This window comes from Callionymus lyra, chromosome 15, assembly GCF_982586985.1.
Source record: "Callionymus lyra chromosome 15, fCalLyr1.hap1.1, whole genome shotgun sequence".
Taxonomy (NCBI): domain Eukaryota; kingdom Metazoa; phylum Chordata; class Actinopteri; order Syngnathiformes; family Callionymidae; genus Callionymus; species Callionymus lyra.
In genome coordinates this window covers 805,364-829,431 of record NC_141832.1, presented here as the reverse complement: position 1 = coordinate 829,431, position 24,068 = coordinate 805,364, and the positions used below count along the sequence as shown (strand labels likewise).

Below are 24,068 nucleotides of genomic sequence, written 5' to 3'. Positions count from 1 at the left end.
GTCGTGTAGAGAAGTACGAGGGTCCTGGTCCTGGTCCAGGAGACCTTCTGTCCTGATGAAGTGCTTGTGTGTTCAGGATGTTGAGGGCTCAGTACTCGGAGCTGATCCAGCCTCGCAGCATGGACGCTCCGGGCCAGGACACGCCCAAGATGACGGCGGGTCAGATGCTGCTGGTGGCCTTCGACGGGATGTTCACGCAGCTGGAGACGGCGTTCGGTCAGCTGGCGGAGAAGGTGAGGGAGGCGAGGAGGCGGGTGAAGCCGAGGGTCTGACTCCGTGTGTGCAGCTCAGCGCTCTGGACGTTCCTGCTGCCTGGAAGAAGGTGGACGTGATGAGAGAAGCTCGAGCCGCTCAGACGCACTTCTTCGAGGGCGCGAGGCAGCGGCGGCTCATGGAGGAGGTCTTCTTCCTGAAGAGGCTGCAGACGCTGAGGGACTTCTTCAGGCTCTGTGCCTCGTTCGCCCAGACCCTGGCAGGTGAGAGAGTCAAACGTATTGATACGTAATCAATATTTAACGTCAAGTATTGAAAAGATGTTTAGTTTGTCAGAGAAATTGTATTTAATATAGAAATATAAAAACTATTTTGTATAACATACTATTATTATTGTTTGTTCATTTTTGTGTCGCAATTAAACTTGTGCAACACCAGAGTCAAGTACTGGACAATACTACACATATATACTTGTTACTACACTATCACAACACCAGAGTCAAGTACTGGACAATACTACACATATATACTTGTTACTACACTATCACAACACCAGAGTCAAGTACTGGACAATACTACACATATATACTTGTTACTACACTATCACAACACCAGAGTCAAGTACTGGACAATACTACACATATATACTTGTTACTACACTATCACAACACCAGAGTCAAGTACTGGACAATACTACACATATATACTTGTTACTACACTATCACAACACCAGAGTCAAGTACTGGACAATACTACACATATATACTTGTTACTACACTATCACAACACCAGAGTCAAGTACTGGACAATACTACACATATATACTTGTTACTACACTATCACAACACCAGAGTCAAGTACTGGACAATACTACACATATATACTTGTTACTACACTATCACAACACCAGAGTCAAGTACTGGACAATACTACACATATATACTTGTTACTACACTATCACAACACCAGAGTCAAGTACTGGACAATACTACACATATATACTTGTTACTACACTATCACAACACCAGAGTCAAGTACTGGACAATACTACACATATATACTTGTTACTACACTATCACAACACCAGAGTCAAGTACTGGACAATACTACACATATATACTTGTTACTACACTATCACAACACCAGAGTCAAGTACTGGACAATACTACACATATATACTTGTTACTACACTATCACAACACCAGAGTCAAGTACTGGACAATACTACACATATATACTTGTTACTACACTATCACAACACCAGAGTCAAGTACTGGACAATACTACACATATATACTTGTTACTACACTATCACAACACCAGAGTCAAGTACTGGACAATACTACACATATATACTTGTTACTACACTATCACAACACCAGAGTCAAGTACTGGACAATACTACACATATATACTTGTTACTACACTATCACAACACCAGAGTCAAGTACTGGACAATACTACACATATATACTTGTTACTACACTATCACAACACCAGAGTCAAGTACTGGACAATACTACACATATATACTTGTTACTACACTATCACAACACCAGAGTCAAGTACTGGACAATACTACACATATATACTTGTTACTACACTATCACAACACCAGAGTCAAGTACTGGACAATACTACACATATATACTTGTTACTACACTATCACAACACCAGAGTCAAGTACTGGACAATACTACACATATATACTTGTTACTACACTATCACAACACCAGAGTCAAGTACTGGACAATACTACACATATATACTTGTTACTACACTATCACAACACCAGAGTCAAGTACTGGACAATACTACACATATATACTTGTTACTACACTATCACAACACCAGAGTCAAGTACTGGACAATACTACACATATATACTTGTTACTACACTATCACAACACCAGAGTCAAGTACTGGACAATACTACATATATATACTTGTTACTACACTATCACAACACCAGAGTAGAGTACTGGACAATACTACACATATATACTTGTTACTACACTATCACAACACCAGAGTCAAGTACTGGACAATACTACACATATATACTTGTTACTACACTATCACAACACCAGAGTAGAGTACTGGACAATACTACACATATATACTTGTTACTACACTATCACAACACCAGAGTCAAGTACTGGACAATACTACACATATATACTTGTTACTACACTATCACAACACCAGAGTCAAGTACTGGACAATACTACACATATATACTTGTTACTACACTATCACAACACCAGAGTCAAGTACTGGACAATACTACACATATATACTTATTACTACACTATCACAACACCAGAGTCAAGTACTGGACAATACTACACATATATACTTGTTACTACACTATCACAACACCAGAGTCAAGTACTGGACAATACTACACATATATACTTGTTACTACACTATCACAACACCAGAGTCAAGTACTGGACAATACTACACATATATACTTGTTACTACACTATCTCTATTCATCAGTATTTATCATGATATCTACATCCGCTTCTCTGGACCTTCAGGTCCGTCTCACGAGGAGGTCTTAACTTCTAACGGTCCACTCGTCGCTCTGGGAAAACCTCTCTACCGACTCGCCAACTCTTCTGGTCCCACTGTGGTCAACGAGGAGCAGATGACTCGACCCATCAAGGCCTTCACGGCGGAGTTCGTGTCCCAGATGCTGATGGGTCTGCCCAGCCAGGCCATGGGCGTGAGCATCTGCAGCACGCTGTCGGCTCTGGGCCTGGACGTGGTGGCGCAGGTGGACGCCAAGGACTTCGGCGCGGAGAGCAAGGTGTGTGGACGGAGACGCGTGGCTGTCGGGTCGAAGGTCAACTCTGGTCCACCCGCAGGTGTCTCTGGACGAGCTGTGCAAGAAGTGCACGGAGCAGAGTCTGACCTCGGGCCGCGTCTCTCAGCTGCTGCTCAACCGGGCCACGGTGCTGGCGGCGTCCTACGACACCGCCTGGAAGAAGCTGGACCTCCTGAGGAGGCTGGACGGGAACCTGGACGCGGCCAAGGCCAGCCTGCAGAGGAGCCAGCTGCACATCGCCGTGTTCCAGGTGAGCGGCGTCGGCGTGAGTCGCTGAGACATCAGTGTTGACGTCCTGGTCTCCTCAGTGGCAGCACGAAGACGTCCTGGTTCCCAACAACCAGACCCTGAGCGCCATCATCCCCCCGCGCGCCGTCATCCTCGGCAACATGAAGAAGAAACTCTACAAGCTCAGCCAGGACGAGGGCGCCATCGTCGCCATCCAGGTGCGTGTGAAGAACATGTGACTCGAACGTGAGCCTGTTTGAGATCATGAGCTCAAGTTAGGAACGAAAAGAAACGATAAAAATGTAATGACGGGTGAAATGATGAGTAAATATGTCTTGGAACATGAATCAAGTCCCTCTGCGTTCACTGATACCTTGATGCAGGAGAAGCTGGCGTCTCTAGAGGGCAGCATTGAGCAGCGTCTGAAGTGGGCCGGCGGAGCTAACCCGGCTCTGGCGCCGGTGCTGCAGGACTTTGACATGACCATCAGGGAGAGGCGCGCTATGGTGGCCCGGGAGAACCAGCGCACCAGCCAGGTGAGCACGCCGACCGTCGGGGCTGTGACCACCTGACCTCACCGAGGTCAAGCATGTATGACCTCCTGGTGTCCTCCAGGTCACCTTCTTGTGCTCCACCATCCTGAACTTCGAGGGTCTCCGGACCCGCTCGCCCGAGGCCCTGAACATGGACGCGGCGCTGTTCGAGCTGCTGAAGCGCTGCCAGCAGACCTGCAGCTACGCTGCTCAGTTCAACAGCAGCGTCTCTGCACTGGAGCTGCAGCTGCTGCACCGACTGGTGAGTCATGATGAAGGTGGAGATGAAGGTGGTGGAGATGAAGGTGGTGGAGATGAAGGTGGTGGAGGTGAAGGTGGTGGTGAAGGTGGTGATGAAGGTGGTGGTGGTGGAGGTGGTGATGGTGAAGATAAAGAAGATGATGATATTGTAGATGAAGATGGTGATGAAGATAAAGATAAATATAAAGATGATGAAGACAAAGATAAATATAAAGATGATGAAGACAAAGATAAATATAAAGATGATGATAAGGAGGAAGTTGATGATGATGATGATGATGAAGATGTTTCAAGACTTGAGTGTGTTGTGGTTCCAGACTCCGGTCCTGGACCTGCCCATCGGCAGCCCCGACTGGCTGCTCTGCGCCCGCAGGCAGCTGGAGGACGAGCTGAGCGCAGCGAGGAGGAAGCAGGAGGAGCGCGAGCAGCGCCTGGAGGCGTGTGGTGAGAGTCTGCAGCTGCTGGTGGACGCCATCAAGAACATCCTGTCCAGTCACAACCGGCAGCTGGCGGACGTCAAGCACCTGCTCAGAGCCATGGCCAAGGTTCGTCCTCCCTCGTCCGTCCTCCCTCGTCCTCCCTCCCTCGTCCGTCCTCCCTCGTCCTCCCTCCCTCGTCCTCCCTCCCTCGTCCTCCCTCGTCCTCCCTCCCTCGTCCTCCCTCCCTCGTCCTCCCTCCCTCCCTCGTCCTCCCTCGTCCTCCCTCGTCCTCCCTCGTCCTCCCTCGTCCTCCCTCCCTCCCTCGTCCTCCCTCGTCCTCCCTCGTCCTCCCTCGTCCTCCCTCGTCCTCCCTCGTCCTCCCTCCCTCGTCCTCCCTCGTCCGTCCTCCCTCGTCCTCCCTCCCTCGTCCTCCCTCCCTCGTCCTCCCTCGTCCTCCCTCGTCCTCCCTCGTCCTCCCTCCCTCGTCCTCCCTCGTCCGTCCTCCCTCGTCCTCCCTCCCTCGTCCTCCCTCGTCCGCCCTCCCTCGTCCTCCCTCGTCCTCCCTCCCTCGTCCTCTCTCGTCCGTCCTCCCTCGTCCTCCCTCCCTAGTCCTCCCTCGTCCTCCCTCCCTCGTCCTCCCTCCCTCGTCCGTCCTCCCTCGTCCGTCCTCCCTCGTCCTCCCTCCCTCGTCCGTCCTCCCTCGTCCGTCCTCCCTCGTCTGTCCTCCCTCGTCCGTCCTCCCTCGTCCTCCCTCGTCCGTCCTCCCTCGTCCGTCCTCCCTCGTCTGTCCTCCCTCGTCCTCCCTCCCTCGTCCTCCCTCCCTCGTCCTCCCTCCCTCCCTCGTCCTCCCTCGTCCTCCCTCGTCCTCCCTCGTCCTCCCTCGTCCTCCCTCCCTCCCTCGTCCTCCCTCGTCCTCCCTCGTCCTCCCTCGTCCTCCCTCGTCCTCCCTCGTCCTCCCTCCCTCGTCCTCCCTCGTCCGTCCTCCCTCGTCCTCCCTCCCTCGTCCTCCCTCCCTCGTCCTCCCTCGTCCTCCCTCGTCCTCCCTCGTCCTCCCTCCCTCGTCCTCCCTCGTCCGTCCTCCCTCGTCCTCCCTCCCTCGTCCTCCCTCGTCCGCCCTCCCTCGTCCTCCCTCGTCCTCCCTCCCTCGTCCTCTCTCGTCCGTCCTCCCTCGTCCTCCCTCCCTAGTCCTCCCTCGTCCTCCCTCCCTCGTCCTCCCTCCCTCGTCCGTCCTCCCTCGTCCGTCCTCCCTCGTCCTCCCTCCCTCGTCCGTCCTCCCTCGTCCGTCCTCCCTCGTCTGTCCTCCCTCGTCCGTCCTCCCTCGTCCTCCCTCGTCCTCCCTCGTCCTCCCTCGTCCGTCCTCCCTCGTCCTCGCCTTCACGCTCTCTCTCTCCCGCAGGACGAGGAGGCGGCGCTGTCGGACGGCGAGGACGTGGCGTACGACGGCAGCGTGCGTCACTTCCTGTCGGACTACAAGGCGTGGCAGGACAACGTGCAGCTGGTGCTGTTCACGGTGATCCAGGCTGGAGGTCAGTCACGCAGCCCTGAGCAGCTGGAGCTGCTGGAGGACGTTCCTGCCACGTTGAAGGAGCTGCACACTCAGAGCCAGAGGTGACCCCGCCCTTCATCTTCATCACTATCATCTTCATCTTCATCACTATCATCTTCATCTTCATCATCATCTTCATCTTCTTCACTATCATTATCATCTTCATCATCTTCACTATCATCTTCATCATCTTCACTATCTTCATCACTATCATCTTCATCATCTTCACTATCATCTTCATCACTATCATCATCTTCACTATCATCATCATCTTCATCACTATCATCTTCATCATCTTCATCTTCACTATCATCATCTTCACTATCATCTTCATCATCTTCATCACTATCATCTTCATCATCTTCACTATCATCTTCATCACTGTCATCTTCATCACTATCATCTTCATCATCTTTATTATCTTCTTCTTCTCTTCAGTGTCTACAATGGTCTGGTGGGCTTTGCGGCGCCGCTGGTGACGGACAGAGAAGGAGAATGTTCGAGTCCCGTCGCCGCCACTCAGACCAGCTTCGCAGCAGGTTCGATCAATAGTTCGATCAATAGTTGGATCAATAGTTGGATCAATAGTTGGATCAATAGTTGGATCAATAGTTGGATCAATAGTTCGATCAATAGTTCGATCAATAGTTGGATCAATAGTTGGATCAATAGTTGGATCAATGGTTGGATCAATAGTTGGATCAAAAGTTCAATCAATCTTTACTTAACAATTAAAAAAAAAAAACTTCAGTCTGTTTCAAACTTTTCTCATTTGAATTGAACTTTATTGAAATAACAATTTACAACACATAGTTTAAATGATATTTCTAAAGGTTAAAGGTCATCATGTATGGTTTGACACGCACGTCAGTCACAACAGTGAAGGTTCTGTGCGCGGCGGCCTACTGCCGTCACTCACGGGTGTGTGTGTGTGTGTGTGTGTGTGTGTGTGCAGCCGTCAGGTCCAGCGGGGTCAAGGCCGACTCCATGTCCCAGAACAACCGCAAGCTGCTGCCGCGGCACCTGAACACGCCGGCGGACACGCCCCCCAGCACTGTGACCAAGAGCCTGAACCCCAGTCCCAAGAGAGCCGTGAGGGACCCCAAGACCGGACGAGGTACTGACCCGGCTGGTGTGTGTGCGTCTGACTCGTGTGTGTGCGTCTCTGACTCGTGTGTGTGCGTCTCTGACTCGTGTGTGTGCGCGTCTGACTCGTGTGTGTCCGTCTCTGACTCGTGTGTGTGCGTCTCTGACTCGTGTGTGTGCGTCTGACTCGTGTGTGTGCGTCTGACTCGTGTGTGTGCGTCTCTGACTCGTGTGTGTGCGTCTGACTCGTGTGTGTGCGTCTGACTCGTGTGTGTGCGTCTTACTCGTGTGTGTGCGTCTTACTCGTGTGTGTGCGTCTGACTCGTGTGTGTGCGTCTGACTCGTGTGTGTGCGTCTCTGACTCGTGTGTGTGCGTCTGACTCGTGTGTGCGTCTGACTCGTGTGTGTGCGTCTGACTCGTGTGTGTGCGTCTGACTCGTGTGTGTGCGTCTTACTCGTGTGTGTGCGTCTTACTCGTGTGTGTGCGTCTGACTCGTGTGTGTGCGTCTGACTCGTGTGTGTGCGTTTGACTCGTGTGTGCGCGTTTGACTCGTGTGTGCGCGTTTGACTCGTGTGTGCGCCTCTGACTCGTGTGTGCGCCTCTGACTCGTGTGTGCGCCTCTGACTCGTGTGTGCGCGTCTGACTCGTGTGTGCGCGTCTCTGACTCGTGTGTGCGCGTCTCTGACTCGTGTGTGCGCGTCTCTGACTCGTGTGTGCGCGTCTCTGACTCGTGTGTGCGCGCGTCTCTGACTCGTTTGTGTGCGTGCGCGCGTCTCTGACTCGTGTGTGTGTGTGCGCGTCTCTGACTCGTGTGTGTGTGTGTGCGCGCGTCTCTGACTCGTGTGTGTGCGTCTCTGACTCGTGTGTGCGCGTCTCTGACTCGTGTGTGCGCGTCTCTGACTCGTGTGTGCGCGTCTCTGACTCGTGTGTGCGCGTCTCTGACTCGTGTGTGCGCGTCTCTGACTCGTGTGTGTGCGTCTGACTCGTGTGTGTGCGTCTGACTCGTGTGTGTGTGTGCGCGTCTCTGACTCGTGTGTGTGTGTGTGCGCGTCTCTGACTCGTGTGTGTGTGTGCGCGTCTCTGACTCGTGTGTGTGTGTGCGCGTCTCTGACTCGTGTGTGTGTGTGCGCGTCTCTGACTCGTGTGTGTGTGTGCGCGTCTCTGACTCGTGTGTGTGTGTGCGCGTCTCTGACTCGTGTGTGTGTGTGTGTGTGTGTGCGCGTCTCTGACTCGTGTGTGTGTGTGTGCGCGTCTCTGACTCGTGTGTGTGTGTGCGCGTCTCTGACTCGTGTGTGTGTGTGTGCGCGTCTCTGACTCGTGTGTGCGCGTCTCTGACTCGTGTGTGTGCGCGTCTCTGACTCGTGTGTGTGCGCGTCTCTGACTCGTGTGTGTGCGCGTCTCTGACTCGTGTGTGTGCGCGCGTCTCTGACTCGTGTGTGCGCGCGTCTCTGACTCGTGTGTGTGTGCTCGCGTCTCTGACTCGTGTGTGTGTGTGTGTGTGTGTGCGCGTCTCTGACTCGTGTGTGTGTGTGTGCGCGCGTCTCTGACTCGTGTGTGTGTGTGCGCGTCTCTGACTCGTGTGTGTGTGTGTGTTTGCGCGTCTCTGACTCGTGTGTGTGTGTGTGTGCGCGCGTCTCTGACTCGTGTGTGTGTGTGTGTGCGCGCGTCTCTGACTCGTGTGTGTGTGTGCTCGCGTCTCTGACTCGTGTGTGTGTGCTCGCGTCTCTGACTCGTGTGTGTGTGCTCGCGTCTCTGACTCGTGTGTGTGTGCGCGCGTCTCTGACTCGTGTGTGTGTGCGCGCGTCTCTGACTCGTGTGTGTGTGCGCGTCTCTGACTCGTGTATGTGTGTGCGCGCGTCTCTGACTCGTGTGTGTGTGCGCGTCTCTGACTCGTGTGTGTGCGCGCGTCTCTGACTCGTGTGTGTGTGTGTGCGCGTCTCTGACTCGTGTGTGTGTGCGCGCGTCTCTGACGTGTGTGTGTGTGTGTGCGCGTCTCTGACTCGTGTATGTGTGTGTGTGTGTGTGTGTGCGTCTCTGACTCGTGTGTGTGCGTGTGTGCGTTTCTGACTCGTGTGTGTGCGCGCGTCTCTGACTCGTGTGTGTGTGTCTCTGACTCGTGTGTGTGTGCGCGCGTCTCTGACTCGTGTGTGTGTGTGTCTCTGACTCGTGTGTGTGTGCGCGCGTCTCTGACTCGTGTGTGTGTGCGCGCGTCTCTGACTCGTGTGTGTGTGCCCTCGTCTCTGACTCGTGTGTGTGTGCGCGCGTCTCTGACTTGTGTGTGTGTGCGTGCGTCTCTGACTCGTGTGTGTGTGCGCGCGTCTCTGACGTGTGTGTGTGTGTGTGTGTGTGTGTGTGTGTGTGTGCGCGTGCGTCTCTGACTCGTGTGTGTGCGTCTCTGACTCGTGTGTGTGTGCGCGCGTCTCTGACTCGTGTGTGTGTGTGCGCGCGTCTCTGACTCGTGTGTGTGTGTGTGCGTCTCTGACTCGTGTGTGTGCGTCTCTGACTCGTGTGTGTGCGTCTCTGACTCGTGTGTGTGCGTCTCTGACTCGTGTGTGCGCGTCTCTAACTCGTGTGTGCGCGTCTCTGACTCGTGTGTGCGCGTCTCTGACTCGTGTGTGTGCGTCTGACTCGTGTGTGTGCGTCTGACTCGTGTGTGTGCGTCTGACTCGTGTGTGTGTGTGTGTGCGTCTGACTCGTGTGTGTGTGTGCGCGTCTCTGACTCGTGTGTGTGTGTGTGTGTGCGCGTCTCTGACTCGTGTGTGTGTGTGTGTGTGTGCGCGTCTCTGACTCGTGTGTGTGTGTGTGTCTCTGACTCGTGTGTGTGTGTGCGCGTCTCTGACTCGTGTGTGTGCGCGTCTCTGACTCGTGTGTGTGCGCGTCTCTGACTCGTGTGTGTGCGCGTCTCTGACTCGTGTGTGTGTGTGTGCGCGTCTCTGACTCGTGTGTGTGTGCGCGTCTCTGACTCGTGTGTGTGTGTGTGCGCGTCTCTGACTCGTGTGTGTGTGCGCGCGTCTCTGACTCGTGTGTGTGTGCGCGCGTCTCTGACTCGTGTGTGTGTGTGTCTCTGACTCGTGTGTGTGTGCGCGCGTCTCTGACTCGTGTGTGTGTGCGCGCGTCTCTGACTCGTGTGTGTGTGCCCTCGTCTCTGACTCGTGTGTGTGTGCGCGCGTCTCTGACTTGTGTGTGTGTGCGTGCGTCTCTGACTCGTGTGTGTGTGCGCGCGTCTCTGACGTGTGTGTGTGTGTGTGTGTGTGTGTGTGCGCGTGCGTCTCTGACTCGTGTGTGTGCGTCTCTGACTCGTGTGTGTGTGCGCGCGTCTCTGACTCGTGTGTGTGTGTGCGCGCGTCTCTGACTCGTGTGTGTGTGTGTGCGTCTCTGACTCGTGTGTGTGCGTCTCTGACTCGTGTGTGTGCGTCTCTGACTCGTGTGTGTGCGTCTCTGACTCGTGTGTGCGCGTCTCTAACTCGTGTGTGCGCGTCTCTGACTCGTGTGTGCGCGTCTCTGACTCGTGTGTGTGCGTCTGACTCGTGTGTGTGCGTCTGACTCGTGTGTGTGCGTCTGACTCGTGTGTGTGTGTGTGTGCGTCTGACTCGTGTGTGTGTGTGCGCGTCTCTGACTCGTGTGTGTGTGTGTGTGTGTGCGCGTCTCTGACTCGTGTGTGGCGTCTCTGACTCGTGTGTGTGTGTGTGCGCGTCTCTGACTCGTGTGTGTGTGCGCGCGTCTCTGACTCGTGTGTGTGTGTGTGCGCGTCTCTGACTCGTGTGTGTGTGCGCGCGTCTCTGACTCGTGTGTGTGTGCGCGCGTCTCTGACTCGTGTGTGTGTGCTCGCGTCTCTGACTCGTGTGTGTGTGCTCGCGTCTCTGACTCGTGTGTGTGTGCGCGCGTCTCTGACTCGTGTGTGTGTGCGCGTCTCTGACTCGTGTGTGTGTGCGCGCGTCTCTGACTCGTGTGTGTGTGCGCGCGTCTCTGACTCGTGTGTGTGTGTGCGCGCGTCTCTGACTCGTGTGTGTGTGCGCGTCTCTGACTCGTGTGTGTGTGTGCGCGCGTCTCTGACTCGTGTGTGTGTGTGTGTGTGTGTGCGTCTCTGACTCGTGTGTGTGCGTCTCTGACTCGTGTGTGCGCGTCTCTGACTCGTGTGTGTGCGTCTCTGACTCGTGTGTTCGTCTCTGACTCGTGTGTGTGCGTCTCTGACTCGTGTGTGCGCGTCTCTGACTCGTGTGTGTGCGTCTCTGACTCGTGTGTTCGTCTCTGACTCGTGTGTGCGTCTCGTTGTGTTGCAGCCGTGCAGGAGAGGAACTCGTACGCCGTCAGCGTGTGGAAGAGGGTCAAGGCCAAGCTGGAGGGCAGAGACGTGGACCCGGGCCGGAGGATGAGCGTCACGGAGCAGGTCCGGACCCCCCTCCCCTCTGACCCCCCTCTGACCCCCCTCTGATCCCCCTCTGACCCCCCTCTGACCCCCCTCTGACCCCTGTGTTGCAGGTGGACTGCGTCATCAAGGACGCCACCAACATGGACAACCTGGCCCAGCTGTACGAGGGCTGGACCGCCTGGGTGTGAGGTCGACACGCGCCACGTCTTTGGTCCAGCGACGGCTTGGAGATCCACCCGAGTCCAGAGGGTCCGGGGCTGCGAGGCCGGACCACCCTGGGGGGGAACATGGCGAGCGCACCCCTCAAACATGGCTGCAGCTGATCACGCTCGCCCTCCTGGTGCCGCTGCACCGGGCGGGGGGGGTCGGACGCTCACACCCCCCACCGTCACCCCAGACCCCCCGGAGGAGGCGCTCCGGGGGGCGGGGCTTACCTGGGGGTCGGAGGCTTTTCATTGGCCAGCGTTTTCCCGGGACCTTATTTCCTGGAGAAGCGACGATTGGTCGAGAGTGACTTTGACGGATCATGTGACGTCGTTTTATCGACGACTCGTTTTACACTTTTAGTGCCGGAGACACTTTTATCTTTTAGTGACTTTCTTTACTCTAATAAACTTTTCTTTTTTAACCTTGAGCCTGAAGAAACCTGGAGCAGAACCAGACTCCACGAATTGAAAATAAAAAGCTCACCAAGGTCGGTGTGGACGAGTGTTTGTTCAGCGGTCCAGAGTCGACGCAGGTCGCCGTGGCAACGTGATGACCGGAGGAGGAGTTTGACGGACTAATGATTGACAGGTTCAGTGACCACAGGCTGGTGTGAGTCTGAGTGTGTGAGTGTGCGTCAGTGTGTGAGTGTGTGTCGGAGCTGCAGGATGTCTAAGCGAGTGTGTGTGTCCGACTACCAGCTCGACGCCCAGAAACTTCTTCCAAAGTCAGTTTATGATTATTTCAGATCAGGAGCCGAAGAAGAAGAAACTCTGAAGGACAACATCTCTGCGTTCAGGAGGTACACACTTATACACACTTATATACACACTTATATACACACTTATATACACACTTATATACACACTTATATACACACTTATACACACTTTTACACACTTATACACACTTTTATACACACTTATATATACACTTGCACACTTATATACACGCCTATATACACGCCTATATACACACTTATATACACACTTATATACACGCTTGTATACACGCTTGTATACACACGCTTATATACACGCTTATATACACACTTGTATACACACTTATATATACACTTATACACACGCTTATATACACGCTTATATACACACTTATATACATGCTTAAATACACGCTTATATACACACATGCTTATATACACACTTACACACTTATGTACACGCTTACACACACGCTTACACACACGCTTGCGTACACGCTTACGTACACGCTTACGTACACGCTTACGTACACGCTTACGTACACGCTTACGTACACGCTTACGTACACGCTTATATACACGCTTGTATACACACTTATACACACTTACACGCTTTTACACACGCTTTTACACACGCTTATACACACGCTTATACACACGCTTGTATACACACTTGTATACAAACTTGTATACACACTTTAACACACTTGTATACACACTTATGTACACGCTTATGTACACGCTTATGTAACGCTGGTCTCGAAAAGCGCTATATAAATAAATATTACTTACTTACTTACACACGCTTACACACGCTTATATACACACTTACACGCTTATATACACGTTTTTACACACGCTTATATACACACTTGCACGCTTATATACACGCTTATATACACGCTTATACACACGCTTATACACACGCTTTAACACACTTGTATACACACTTGTATACACACTTACACACTTTAACACACTTATACACACACTTTAACACACTTATATACACACTTTAACACACAGAACTTAACATAATTGAAGTGAGACTTAATTGAATTATTTAGGATAAATACTATAATTATTTATGATAAATAAACGTCTTACGACAAGAACGACACATTGATATTTGAATATATTTGAATATATTTGAATATATTTGAATCTCCATCAACAGCATAAAGACCAAAATAACATCAACTTGTATAAATTGTGTAGAAAAAGTTGAATCAGTTTTAATGTTGAATCACTGATGTTGTTATTGTTGACACATTCCTGTGAACCTTCTTCCACGTCCTTCACCGTAGCTTTCATCAGAGGTCAGGGTTCAGAGGTCAGAGGTCATCGACCTGTATTCTTTGAGCTCCTCTCTCTGAACCGATGTCCAGATCTAGATTAGTGAAGAACTTTGCAGAAGATGGTGTGTCTAGAGGGTCCTCCTTCAAGTGCGCCTGGGTGTTGGACAAACTGAAGGCCGAGCGTGAGCGTGAGCGTGAGCGTGAGCGTGAGCGTGAGCGTGGCATCACATCACCATGATGTTGCTCTGTGGAAGTTGGAGACCCTGAAGTTCTGCGTGACCATCGTTGATGCTCCTGGCCACAGAGATTTCATCAAGAACATGATCCCTGGTACTTCTCAGGCTGACTGTGCTGATGGTTGCTGCGGGTGTTGGTGAGTTTGAGGCTGGTATCTCCAAGAACGGACAGACCCGTGAGCACGCCCTGCTGGCCTTCACTCTCGGCGTGAAGCAGCTCATCGTAGGTGTCAACAAGATGGACAACACCTCCTTACAGCCAGACCCATTTCAAGGAAATCTCCAAGGAGGTGACCGCTTACATCAAGAAGATCGGATACAATCCCGCCACTGTCGCCTTTGTGCCCATCTCTGGATGGCATGGAGACAAGATGCTGGAGGCCAGCAGCAACATGGGCAGGTTCAAGGGATGGAAGGTTGAGCGTAAAGAGGGAAATGCCAATGGAGTCACACTGCTTGAAGCTCTAGATGCCATCCTGCCACCTTCCGGCTCTGCTGAGAAGGCCCTCCGCCTGCCCCTGCAGGATGTCTACAAAATTGGAGGTATCGAAACTGTACCAGTGGGCCGTGTTGAGACCGGTATCATCAAGCCTGGCATGGTCGTCACCTTTGCCCCTCCTAACCTGACCGCTGAGGTCAAGTCTGTGGAGATGCACCACGAGTCCCTCCCTGAGGCTCTTCCAGGAGACGACTTTCCAGCCTTCTGGCGTCTAAACGAAACTAAGTTGTCAACTTAGCTCGTTCTGCGGGGGTAACTTGATGGTAACTTGATGGTAACTTGATGGTAACTTGATGGTAACTTGATGGTAACTTGATGGTAACTTGATGGTAACTTGATGGTAACTTGATGGTAACTTGATGGTGACTTGATGGTAACTTGATGGTGACTTGATGGTAACTTGATGGTAACTTGATGGTGACTTGATGGTAACTTGATGGTAACTTGATGGTAACTTGATGGTGACTTGATGGTAACTTGATGGTGACTTGATGGTAACTTGATGGTAACTTGATGGTAACTTGATGGTAACTTGATGGTGACTTGATGGTGACTTGATGGTAACTTGATGGTAACTTGATGGTAACTTGATGGTAACTTGATGGTGACTTGATGGTGACTTGATGGTAACTTGATGGTAACTTGATGGTAACTTGATGGTAACTTGATGGTAACTTGATGGTAACTTGATGGTAACTTGATGGTGACTTGATGGTGACTTGATGGTAACTTGATGGTAACTTGATGGTAACTTGATGGTAACTTGATGGTAACTTGATGGTGACTTGATGGTAACTTGATGGTAACTTGATGGTAACTTGATGGTAACTTGATGGTAACTTGATGGTAACTTGATGGTGACTTGATGGTAACTTGATGGTAACTTGATGGTGACTTGATGGTGACTTGATGGTAACTTGATGGTGACTTGATGGTGACTTGATGGTGACTTGATGGTAACTTGATGGTAACTTGATGGTGACTTGATGGTAACTTGATGGTAACTTGATGGTGACTTGATGGTAACTTGATGGTAACTTGATGGTAACTTGATGGTAACTTGATGGTGACTTGATGGTGACTTGATGGTGACTTGATGGTGACTTGATGGTAACTTGATGGTAACTTGATGGTAACTTGATGTCCGTATAGTTAAGATGAAGATTGTCACGGAGAGTCTTCAGAGGAACAACAACTTTTCTCGCTTGAATGTTTTTTATTGTCAACTGATTTTTTTTCTGGACGAATGTGCATATGAGGCTTCACTGCTCGCCTCCTCAGCAACACAACACAAGTTGAGCATGGATTCCTCTCAATATCAGCAGATTCTGGAGAACATTGTCCAGGAATCAGTAACAAAGTTGAAGTTGCTCCGGATCTTTGAACAAGACAAGGATCTAAACTCTGCTCAAGATCTACTAAAGTTCATGCAGAGGAACAAGTAGAACGTTCTGGAATGATCTCAGTCCCCAGACCTGAATATTATTGAACATTTAAGGTGTGATTTAAAGCGTCCATGAAACCATCAGACCTGACTGACCTGCAGAGGATCTGGAAAGAAGGTCCAGAATACCTTCCACCAGAATCCAGACCCTAATAGGAAGCTATAGGAAGCGTTTAGAGTTATTTCTGAAGAAGATTCACAAAATATTGACTCATTTTTCTTTTGTGATCTAAATTTATGCAAATAATTTAGTTTAAATAATTCTTGCTCACTTTCTGTAAATCATATCAACTTTATTTCACTTTCAAATATCATGTTTGTCTCTATAAGATAAATTTAACTTTTTATCCAAACAACCAATGATTTATAAAGTAAATCAAGAAAATGTGACCAAACTTTTTAATTTCACTGTAGTTCCATCTTTAGATTGGGTGACGTCGGCGTCGAGACTCCTTCAGCAACTTCAATGGAGCTCGAGGCTAAAGTCGGCGTCGAAGGCGTTGTTTGCCGACCTTTGCTAGATTGACCTTTTCACAGTTTCCTTTTTTAGGTTTATGGCTCAGCGAAGGTAAAGTTCAAATATTGTCCAAAAAGTGCTGAAAAAATTACTGTTATATATTCGTTCTGTGGAGCTTCAAAAAACACGTCTAGTCCATGCTATGCTCAGCAGCGCCCCCTATTTTTATTGTTTTTACTTAACCCTCTTCACCACCATCTCCAGTCCACGTCTCAGATGTTCTGCAGCTCGAGACCTGAAGCTCGGGTCAGATCCTGATGCTCAGCAGTGTTGGTGCTGATGGAGGTCGAGCTGTGGCCTCAACGTCCCTTAGGACCTGAGGTCAAGGCGTATCACTCCCAATGGGGCAACTTCAAGGACCAAGATGGTGGCAGGCCCCTTGGGGAGGAAGAGACCTCCTGCGTTCAGTGCCCCAGGCTCTACGCCAAGACCCTCCATCGCCTCCGGGGCCGGTTCTACTGGCCAGGTTGCAGACGAGATGTGCTGGAGGGACTTCATGGTCCCCTCACCACCTTTAGCTTTAGTCCAGGACTGGGATCATCACCGACCCCCGCTTCTGTGGTCGTACCTGCTGTGATCCATCAGTGCAGACACCAGTGGACTTGATGTTTGGAGACTTCGTACACGACGACCGTCTGAAGACGGTGCTGGACTCTGTCTGGGACTTGAGTATTTCAAACTCAGGTCACAGCGCCCTCTATGGGCCGCCACTGATATAATGTGTATATAGACTCACATGAGACTCTGACTCGTGGTCTCAAATCTGACCCTAGGTGGTCTCTGCTGCCACGAGTCTTGAGGGACGTCTCCTCCGTGGACACCAGCGTCTCCGTCCTGGGTCAGAAGCTCACGATGCCCATCTGTGTGTCCGCCACAGCCATGCAGAGGATGGCCCACCCTGACGGAGAGACCGCTACCGCCCGAGGTACAGTCCAGGAGGGTCCAGATCCACGAGGTTTTAGATCCACAAGGGTCCGAATCCACGAGGGTCCAGATCCACGAGGGTCCAGATCCACGAGGTTTTAGATCCACGAGGGTTTAGATCCACGAGGGTCCGAATCCACGAGGGTCCGAATCCACGAGGGTCAAGGTCCACGAGGGTCCAGGTCCACGAGGGTCCGGATCCACGAGGGTCCAGGTCCACGAGGGTCCAGGTCCACGAGGGTCCGGATCCACGAGGGTCAAGATCCACGAGGGTCCAGGTCCACGAGGGTCCGGATCCACGAGGGTTTAGATCCACGAGGGTTTAGATCCACGAGGGTCCGGATCCACGAGGGTTTAGATCCACGAGGGTTTAGATCCACAAGGGTTTAGATCCACGAGGGTCCAGGTCCACGAGGGTTTAGATCCACAGGGGTTTAGATCCACGAGGGTCCAGGTCCACGAGGGTCCAGATCCACAAGGGTTCGATCCACGGGGGTTTAGATCCACGAGGGTCCAGGTCCACGAGGGTTTAGATCCACGAGGGTCCGGATCCACGAGGGTTTAGATCCACGAGGGTTTAGATCCACGAGGGTCCAGGTCCACGAGGGTTTAGATCCACGAGGGTTTAGATCCACGAGGGTTTAGATCCACGAGGGTTTAGATCCACGAGGGTTTAGATCCTCGAGGGTTTAGATCCACAAGGGTTTAGATCCACGAGGGTTTAGATCCACGAGGGTCTAGATCCACGAGGGTTTAGATCCACGAGGGTTTAGATCCACAAGAGTTTAGATCCTCGAGGGTTTAGATCCACAAGGGTTTAGATCCACGAGGGTTTAGATCCACGAGGGTTTAGATCCACGAGGGTTTAGATCCAAGAGGGTTTAGATCCACGAGGGTTTAGATCCACGAGGGTCCAGGTCCACGAGGGTTTAGATCCACGAGGGTCCGGATCCACGAGGGTTTAGATCCACGAGGGTTTAGATCCACGAGGGTTTAGATCCACGAGGGTCCGGATCCACGAGGGTCCAGGTCCACGAGGGTTTAGATCCACGAGGGTTTAGATCCACGAGGGTCCAGGTCCACGAGGGTCCGGATCCACGAGGGTTTAGATCCACGAGGGTTTAGATCCACGAGGGTTTAGATCCACGAGGGTTTAGATCCACGAGGGTTTAGATCCACGAGGGTCCGGATCCACGAGGGTTTAGATCCACGAGGGTCCAGGTCCACGAGGGTTTAGATCCACGAGGGTCCAGGTCCACGAGGGTCCAGGTCCACGAGGGTTTAGATCCACGAGGGTTTAGATCCACGAGGGTTTAGATCCACGAGGGTTTAGATCCACGAGGGTTTAGATCCACGAGGGTCTAGATCCACGAGGGTTTAGATCCACGAGGGTTTAGATCCACGAGGGTCTAGATCTACGAGGGTCTAGATCCACGAGGGTCTAGATCTACGAGGGTTTAGATCCACGAGGGTTTAGATCCACGAGGGTCCAGGTCCACGAGGGTTTAGATCCACGAGGGTTTAGATCCACGAGGGTTTAGATCCACGAGGGTTTAGATCCACAAGGGTTTAGATCCACGAGGGTCCAGGTCCACGAGGGTTTAGATCCACGAGGGTTTAGATCTAAGAGGGTTTAGATCCATGAGGGTCCAGGTCCACAAGGGTTTAGATCCACGAGGGTCCAGGTCCACAAGGGTTTAGATCCACGAGGGTCCAGGTCCACGAGGGTTTAGATCCACGAAGGTTTAGATCCACGAGGGTTTAGATCCACGAGGGTTTAGATCCACGAGGGTTTAGATCCACGAGGGTTTAGTTCCACGAGGGTTTAGATCCACGAAGGTTTAGATCCACGAAGGGTTTAGATCCACGAAGGTTTAGATCCACGAGGGTTTAGATCCACGAGGGTTTAGATCCACGAGGGTTTAGATCCACGAGGGTTTAGATCCACGAGGGTTTAGATCCACGAGGGTCCAGGTCCACGAGGGTTTAGATCCACGAAGGTTTAGATCCACGAGGGTTTAGATCCACGAGGGTTTAGATCCACGAGGGTTTAGATCCACGAAGGTTTAGATCCACGAGGGTTTAGATCCACGAGGGTTTAGATCCACGAGGGTCCAGGTCCACGAGGGTTTAGATCCACGAGGGTTTAGATCCACGAGGGTTTAGATCCACGAGGGTCTAGATCCACGAGGGTTTAGATCCACGAGGGTTTAGATCCACGAGGGTTTAGATCCACGAGGGTTTAGATCCACGAGGGTTTAGATCCACGAGGGTTTAGATCCACGAGGGTTTAGATCCACGAGGGTTTAGATCCACGAGGGTTGTGTTTGTTGTTGTTTGTTGTTGTGTTTGTTGTTGTTTGTTGTTGTGTTTGTTGTTGTTTGTTGTTGTGTTTGTTGTTGTCTTTTCTTCCTCTTCTGTTGCTTCATGTTTCTTCGTTCATTCGTTCATTTGTTCAACGACGATGAAACTGTCCACAATAGTCTGAGGTCAAAGGTCAGTGAGGTCAAACCTTTATTGTCTCCCTTCTACCCAGCATGCAAAGCGGCAGGCACCGGCATGATGCTGAGCTCGTGGGCCACGTCCTCCGTGGAGGAAGTGATGTCGGCGATGACGAGTGCGCCGGGCGGCGGCGGCGTCTTGTGGCTGCAGCTCTACATCTACAAGGACCGCGATCTGTCTCTGACCCTGGTGCGCCGGGCGGAGCAGGCGGGCTACGGCGGCGTCTTCGTCACCGTGGACACGCCGTACCTGGGCCGCAGGTGGAACGACATGCGCAACAACTTCAAACTCCCGCCGCACCTCAGGTACGACGCCGCCTTCGGCCGCGCCTGTCAATCACTGTCACCTCGTGTCCAGCATGGCCAACTTCTCTGGCGCCGCCCTGGCGTTCTCTGAGGGGAACTACGGCGACGACAGCGGCCTGTCCGTGTACGTGTGCAAGTCCATCGACCCGAGTCTGAGCTGGAACGACATCGCCTGGTTGAAGAAGAACACACACCTGCCCGTCGTGCTGAAGGGCGTCCTCCACGGTACACACTTGTACACACACATGTACACACATATGTGTACAGACACATACACACACGTGTAAACACACTTGTACACACACATGTACACACATATGTGTACATGTGTGTGTACATGTGTGTGTACATGTGTGTGTACATGTGTGTGTACAAGTGTGTTTACACACACGTGTAAACACACTTGTACACACGTATGTGTACAGACACATACACACACGTGTAAACACACTTGTACACACACATGTACACACATATGTGTACAAACACATACACACACGTGTAAACACACTTGTACACACACATGTACACACATATGTGTACAAACACATACACACACGTGTAAACACACTTGTACACACACATGTACACACATATGTGTACAGACACATACACACACGTGTAAACACACTTGTACACACATATGTACACACGTATGTGTACAGACACATACACACACGTGTAAACACACTTGTACACACACATGTACACACATATGTGTACAGACACATACACACACGTGTAAACACACTTGTACACACACATGTACACACATATGTGTACAGACACATACACACACGTGTAAACACACTTGTACACACACATGTACACACATATGTGTACAAACACATACACACACGTGTAAACACACGTGTATACACACATGTACACACATATGTGTACAGACACATACACACACGTGTAAACACACTTGTACACACACATGTACACACATATGTGTACAAACACATACACACACGTGTAAACACACGTGTACACACACATGTACACACATATGTGTACAGACACATACACACACGTGTAGACACACGTGTACACATATGTGTGTGTGTGTTTGTACACATATGTTTGTACACACATGTACACACATATGTGTACAAACACATACACACACGTGTAAACACACTTGTACACACGTATGTGTACAAACACACACGTAGACACACGTGTACACACATATGTGTACAGACACATACACACACGTGTAAACACAGTTGTATACACACATGTACACACATATGTGTACAAACACATACACACACGTAGACACACGTGTACACACACTTGTACATACAAATGTACACACACACATCACGTTCACACACGCATGTACACACATATGTGTACAAACACATACACACACACGTGTAAACACACTTGTACACACATATGTGTACAGACACATACACACACGTGTAAACACACTTGTACACACACATGTACACACATATGTGTACAAACACATACACACACGTGTAAACACACTTGTACACACACATGTACACACATATGTGTACAAACACATACACACACGTAGACACACGTGTACACACACTTGTACATACAAATGTACACACACACATCACGTTCACACACGCATGTACACAAACACACATGTACACAAACACGTACACACACAAACAAATAAACACACATATTAACACACAAACTGATTGTGTTCATTTCAGCTGAAGATGTGGTTCAAGCTGTCAATCATGGTGTTGATGGAATTCTTGTGTCCAATCACGGAGCTCGACAGCTGGACGGAGTTCCTGCCACGGTGCGTGTGAGTGATGTTGTGTAGCTGTGAGTGACGGTGTGTGTGTGCAGCTGGATGTGTTGGAGGAGGTGGTGTGTGCAGCTCAAGGTCGCTGCGATGTCTTCCTGGACGGAGGCGTTCGACGCGGAACCGACGTCCTCAAGGCTCTCGCACTCGGAGCCAAAGCTGTGTTCATAGGACGACCCGTGCTGTGGGGCCTGAGCTGTGAGGTGAGTGAGGCGGGGTCATGTGACGCGGGGTCATGTGACGCGAGGTCATGTGACGCGAGGTCATGTGACGCGGGGTCATGTGACGCGAGGTCATGTGACGCGGGGTCATGTGACGCGGGGTCATGTGACGCGGGGTCATGTTGAAGACCTGCGTGTCCTCAGGGTCAGCAGGGGGTCCTGGACGTGCTGACGCTGCTGAGGGAGGAGCTCCGTCTGGCCATGGCGCTCTCAGGTAATTCACCTGTCCACTGACTCACCTGTCCCCTGACTCACCTGTCCCCTGACTCACCTGTCCACTGACTCACCTGTCCCCTGACTCACCTGTCCCCTGACTCACCTGTCCACTGACTCACCTGTCCACTGACTCACCTGTCCCCTGACTCACCTGTCCACTGACTCACCTGTCCCCTGACTCACCTGTCCACTGACTCACCTGTCCCCTGACTCACCTGTCCACTGACTCACCTGTCCCCTGACTCACCTGTCCACTGACTCACCTGTCCCCTGACTCACCTGTCCCCTGACTCACCTGTCCCCTGACTCACCTGTCCACTGACTCACCTGTCCCCTGACGCACCTGTCCCCTGACTCACCTGTCCACTGACTCACCTGTCCCCTGACTCACCTGTCCACTGACTCACCTGTCCCCTGACTCACCTGTCCCCTGACTCACCTGTCCACTGACGCACCTGTCCCCTGACTCACCTGTCCCCTGACTCACCTGTCCCCTGACTCACCTGTCCACTGACTCACCTGTCCACTGACTCACCTGTCCCCTGACGCACCTGTCCCCTGACTCACCTGTCCCCTGACTCACCTGTCCCCTGACTCACCTGTCCCCTGACTCACCTGTCCCCTGACGCACCTGTCCCCTGACTCACCTGTCCACTGACTCACCTGTCCCCTGACTCACCTGTCCACTGACTCACCTGTCCCCTGACGCACCTGTCCCCTGACTCACCTGTCCCCTGACTCACCTGTCCCCTGACTCACCTGTCCCCTGACGCACCTGTCCCCTGACTCACCTGTCCACTGACTCACCTGTCCACTGACTCACCTGTCCCCTGACGCACCTGTCCACTGACTCACCTGTCCCCTGACTCACCTGTCCCCTGACTCACTTGTCCCCTGACGCACCTGTCCACTGACTCACCTGTCCACTGACTCACTTGTCCCCTGACGCACCTGTCCACTGACTCACCTGTCCCCTGACGCACCTGTCCACTGACTCACCTGTCCCCTGACGCACCTGTCCCCTGACTCACCTGTCCACTGACTCACCTGTCCCCTGACGCACCTGTCCACTGACTCACCTGTCCCCTGACTCACCTGTCCCCTGACTCACCTGTCCCCTGACTCACCTGTCCACTGACTCACCTGTCCCCTGACGCACCTGTCCACTGACTCACCTGTCCCCTGACTCACCTGTCCACTGACTCACCTGTCCCCTGACTCACCTGTCCCCTGACTCACCTGTCCCCTGACTCACTTGTCCCCTGACGCACCTGTCCCCTGACGCACCTGTCCCCTGACTCACCTGTCCACTGACTCACCTGTCCCCTGACTCACCTGTCCACTGACTCCTCCCTGCTCTGACCGCATCTGTGTGCAGGCTGTCGCTCGCTGTCAGAGGTCAAGAGGTCGCTGGTCAGAAGAGCTGAGGTCACGTCCAGGATGTGAGGACGAACATCTTCAGCTGATCATGGATCAATAAACGACGATGAATAACAAACTGTTTGTTACTTTGTTTTGAATTATAGTTACTGTCATGTATGTATTATATTTAACTATGTTGTCATAGCAACAATAGCATGAATAATGCAAATAATCGGGTGATTTCCATTAGAGATCAAACAGATCTGACGTCTGCCCAGACCTTCATTTATTCTTCTTAACTCGGCTTGAACGTGAGTGAC

At 51.7% G+C, this 24,068-nt stretch overlaps 2 protein-coding genes and 1 pseudogene across 2 annotated transcripts in view; all 3 read left to right on the top strand.

Moving 5' to 3' along the window:
- The window catches only part of smg1 (SMG1 nonsense mediated mRNA decay associated PI3K related kinase), a 35,722-nt gene extending 23,535 nt beyond the window's left edge, over positions 1 to 12,187 (top strand). Inside the window, exons 51-63 of the mRNA XM_087810177.1 lie at positions 77 to 233; positions 287 to 476; positions 2,760 to 3,031; positions 3,090 to 3,299; positions 3,358 to 3,495; positions 3,661 to 3,813; positions 3,893 to 4,072; positions 4,389 to 4,616; positions 5,887 to 6,098; positions 6,475 to 6,575; positions 6,992 to 7,153; positions 11,404 to 11,510; positions 11,603 to 12,187. Of these exons, the coding sequence (XP_087666303.1) occupies positions 77 to 233; positions 287 to 476; positions 2,760 to 3,031; positions 3,090 to 3,299; positions 3,358 to 3,495; positions 3,661 to 3,813; positions 3,893 to 4,072; positions 4,389 to 4,616; positions 5,887 to 6,098; positions 6,475 to 6,575; positions 6,992 to 7,153; positions 11,404 to 11,510; positions 11,603 to 11,680 (2,188 nt within the window). The 3' untranslated portion in view covers positions 11,681 to 12,187. The remainder of the gene's footprint in view (positions 1 to 76; positions 234 to 286; positions 477 to 2,759; positions 3,032 to 3,089; positions 3,300 to 3,357; positions 3,496 to 3,660; positions 3,814 to 3,892; positions 4,073 to 4,388; positions 4,617 to 5,886; positions 6,099 to 6,474; positions 6,576 to 6,991; positions 7,154 to 11,403; positions 11,511 to 11,602) is intronic.
- Positions 12,188 to 12,363: 176 nt separating this feature from the next.
- Positions 12,364 to 23,884, top strand: hao1 (hydroxyacid oxidase (glycolate oxidase) 1). The gene is made up of 8 exons (XM_087810192.1): positions 12,364 to 12,498; positions 17,185 to 17,336; positions 19,872 to 20,142; positions 20,195 to 20,367; positions 21,852 to 21,943; positions 21,994 to 22,152; positions 22,315 to 22,384; positions 23,765 to 23,884. Exons 1-8 carry the CDS (start codon positions 12,365 to 12,367, stop codon positions 23,830 to 23,832), a joined length of 1,119 nt encoding a protein of 372 aa, XP_087666318.1. The 5' UTR covers position 12,364; the 3' UTR covers positions 23,833 to 23,884.
- LOC148064327 (elongation factor 1-alpha-like) lies at positions 13,151 to 14,688 on the top strand (annotated as a pseudogene).
- Positions 23,885 to 24,068: the final 184 nt, after the last annotated feature.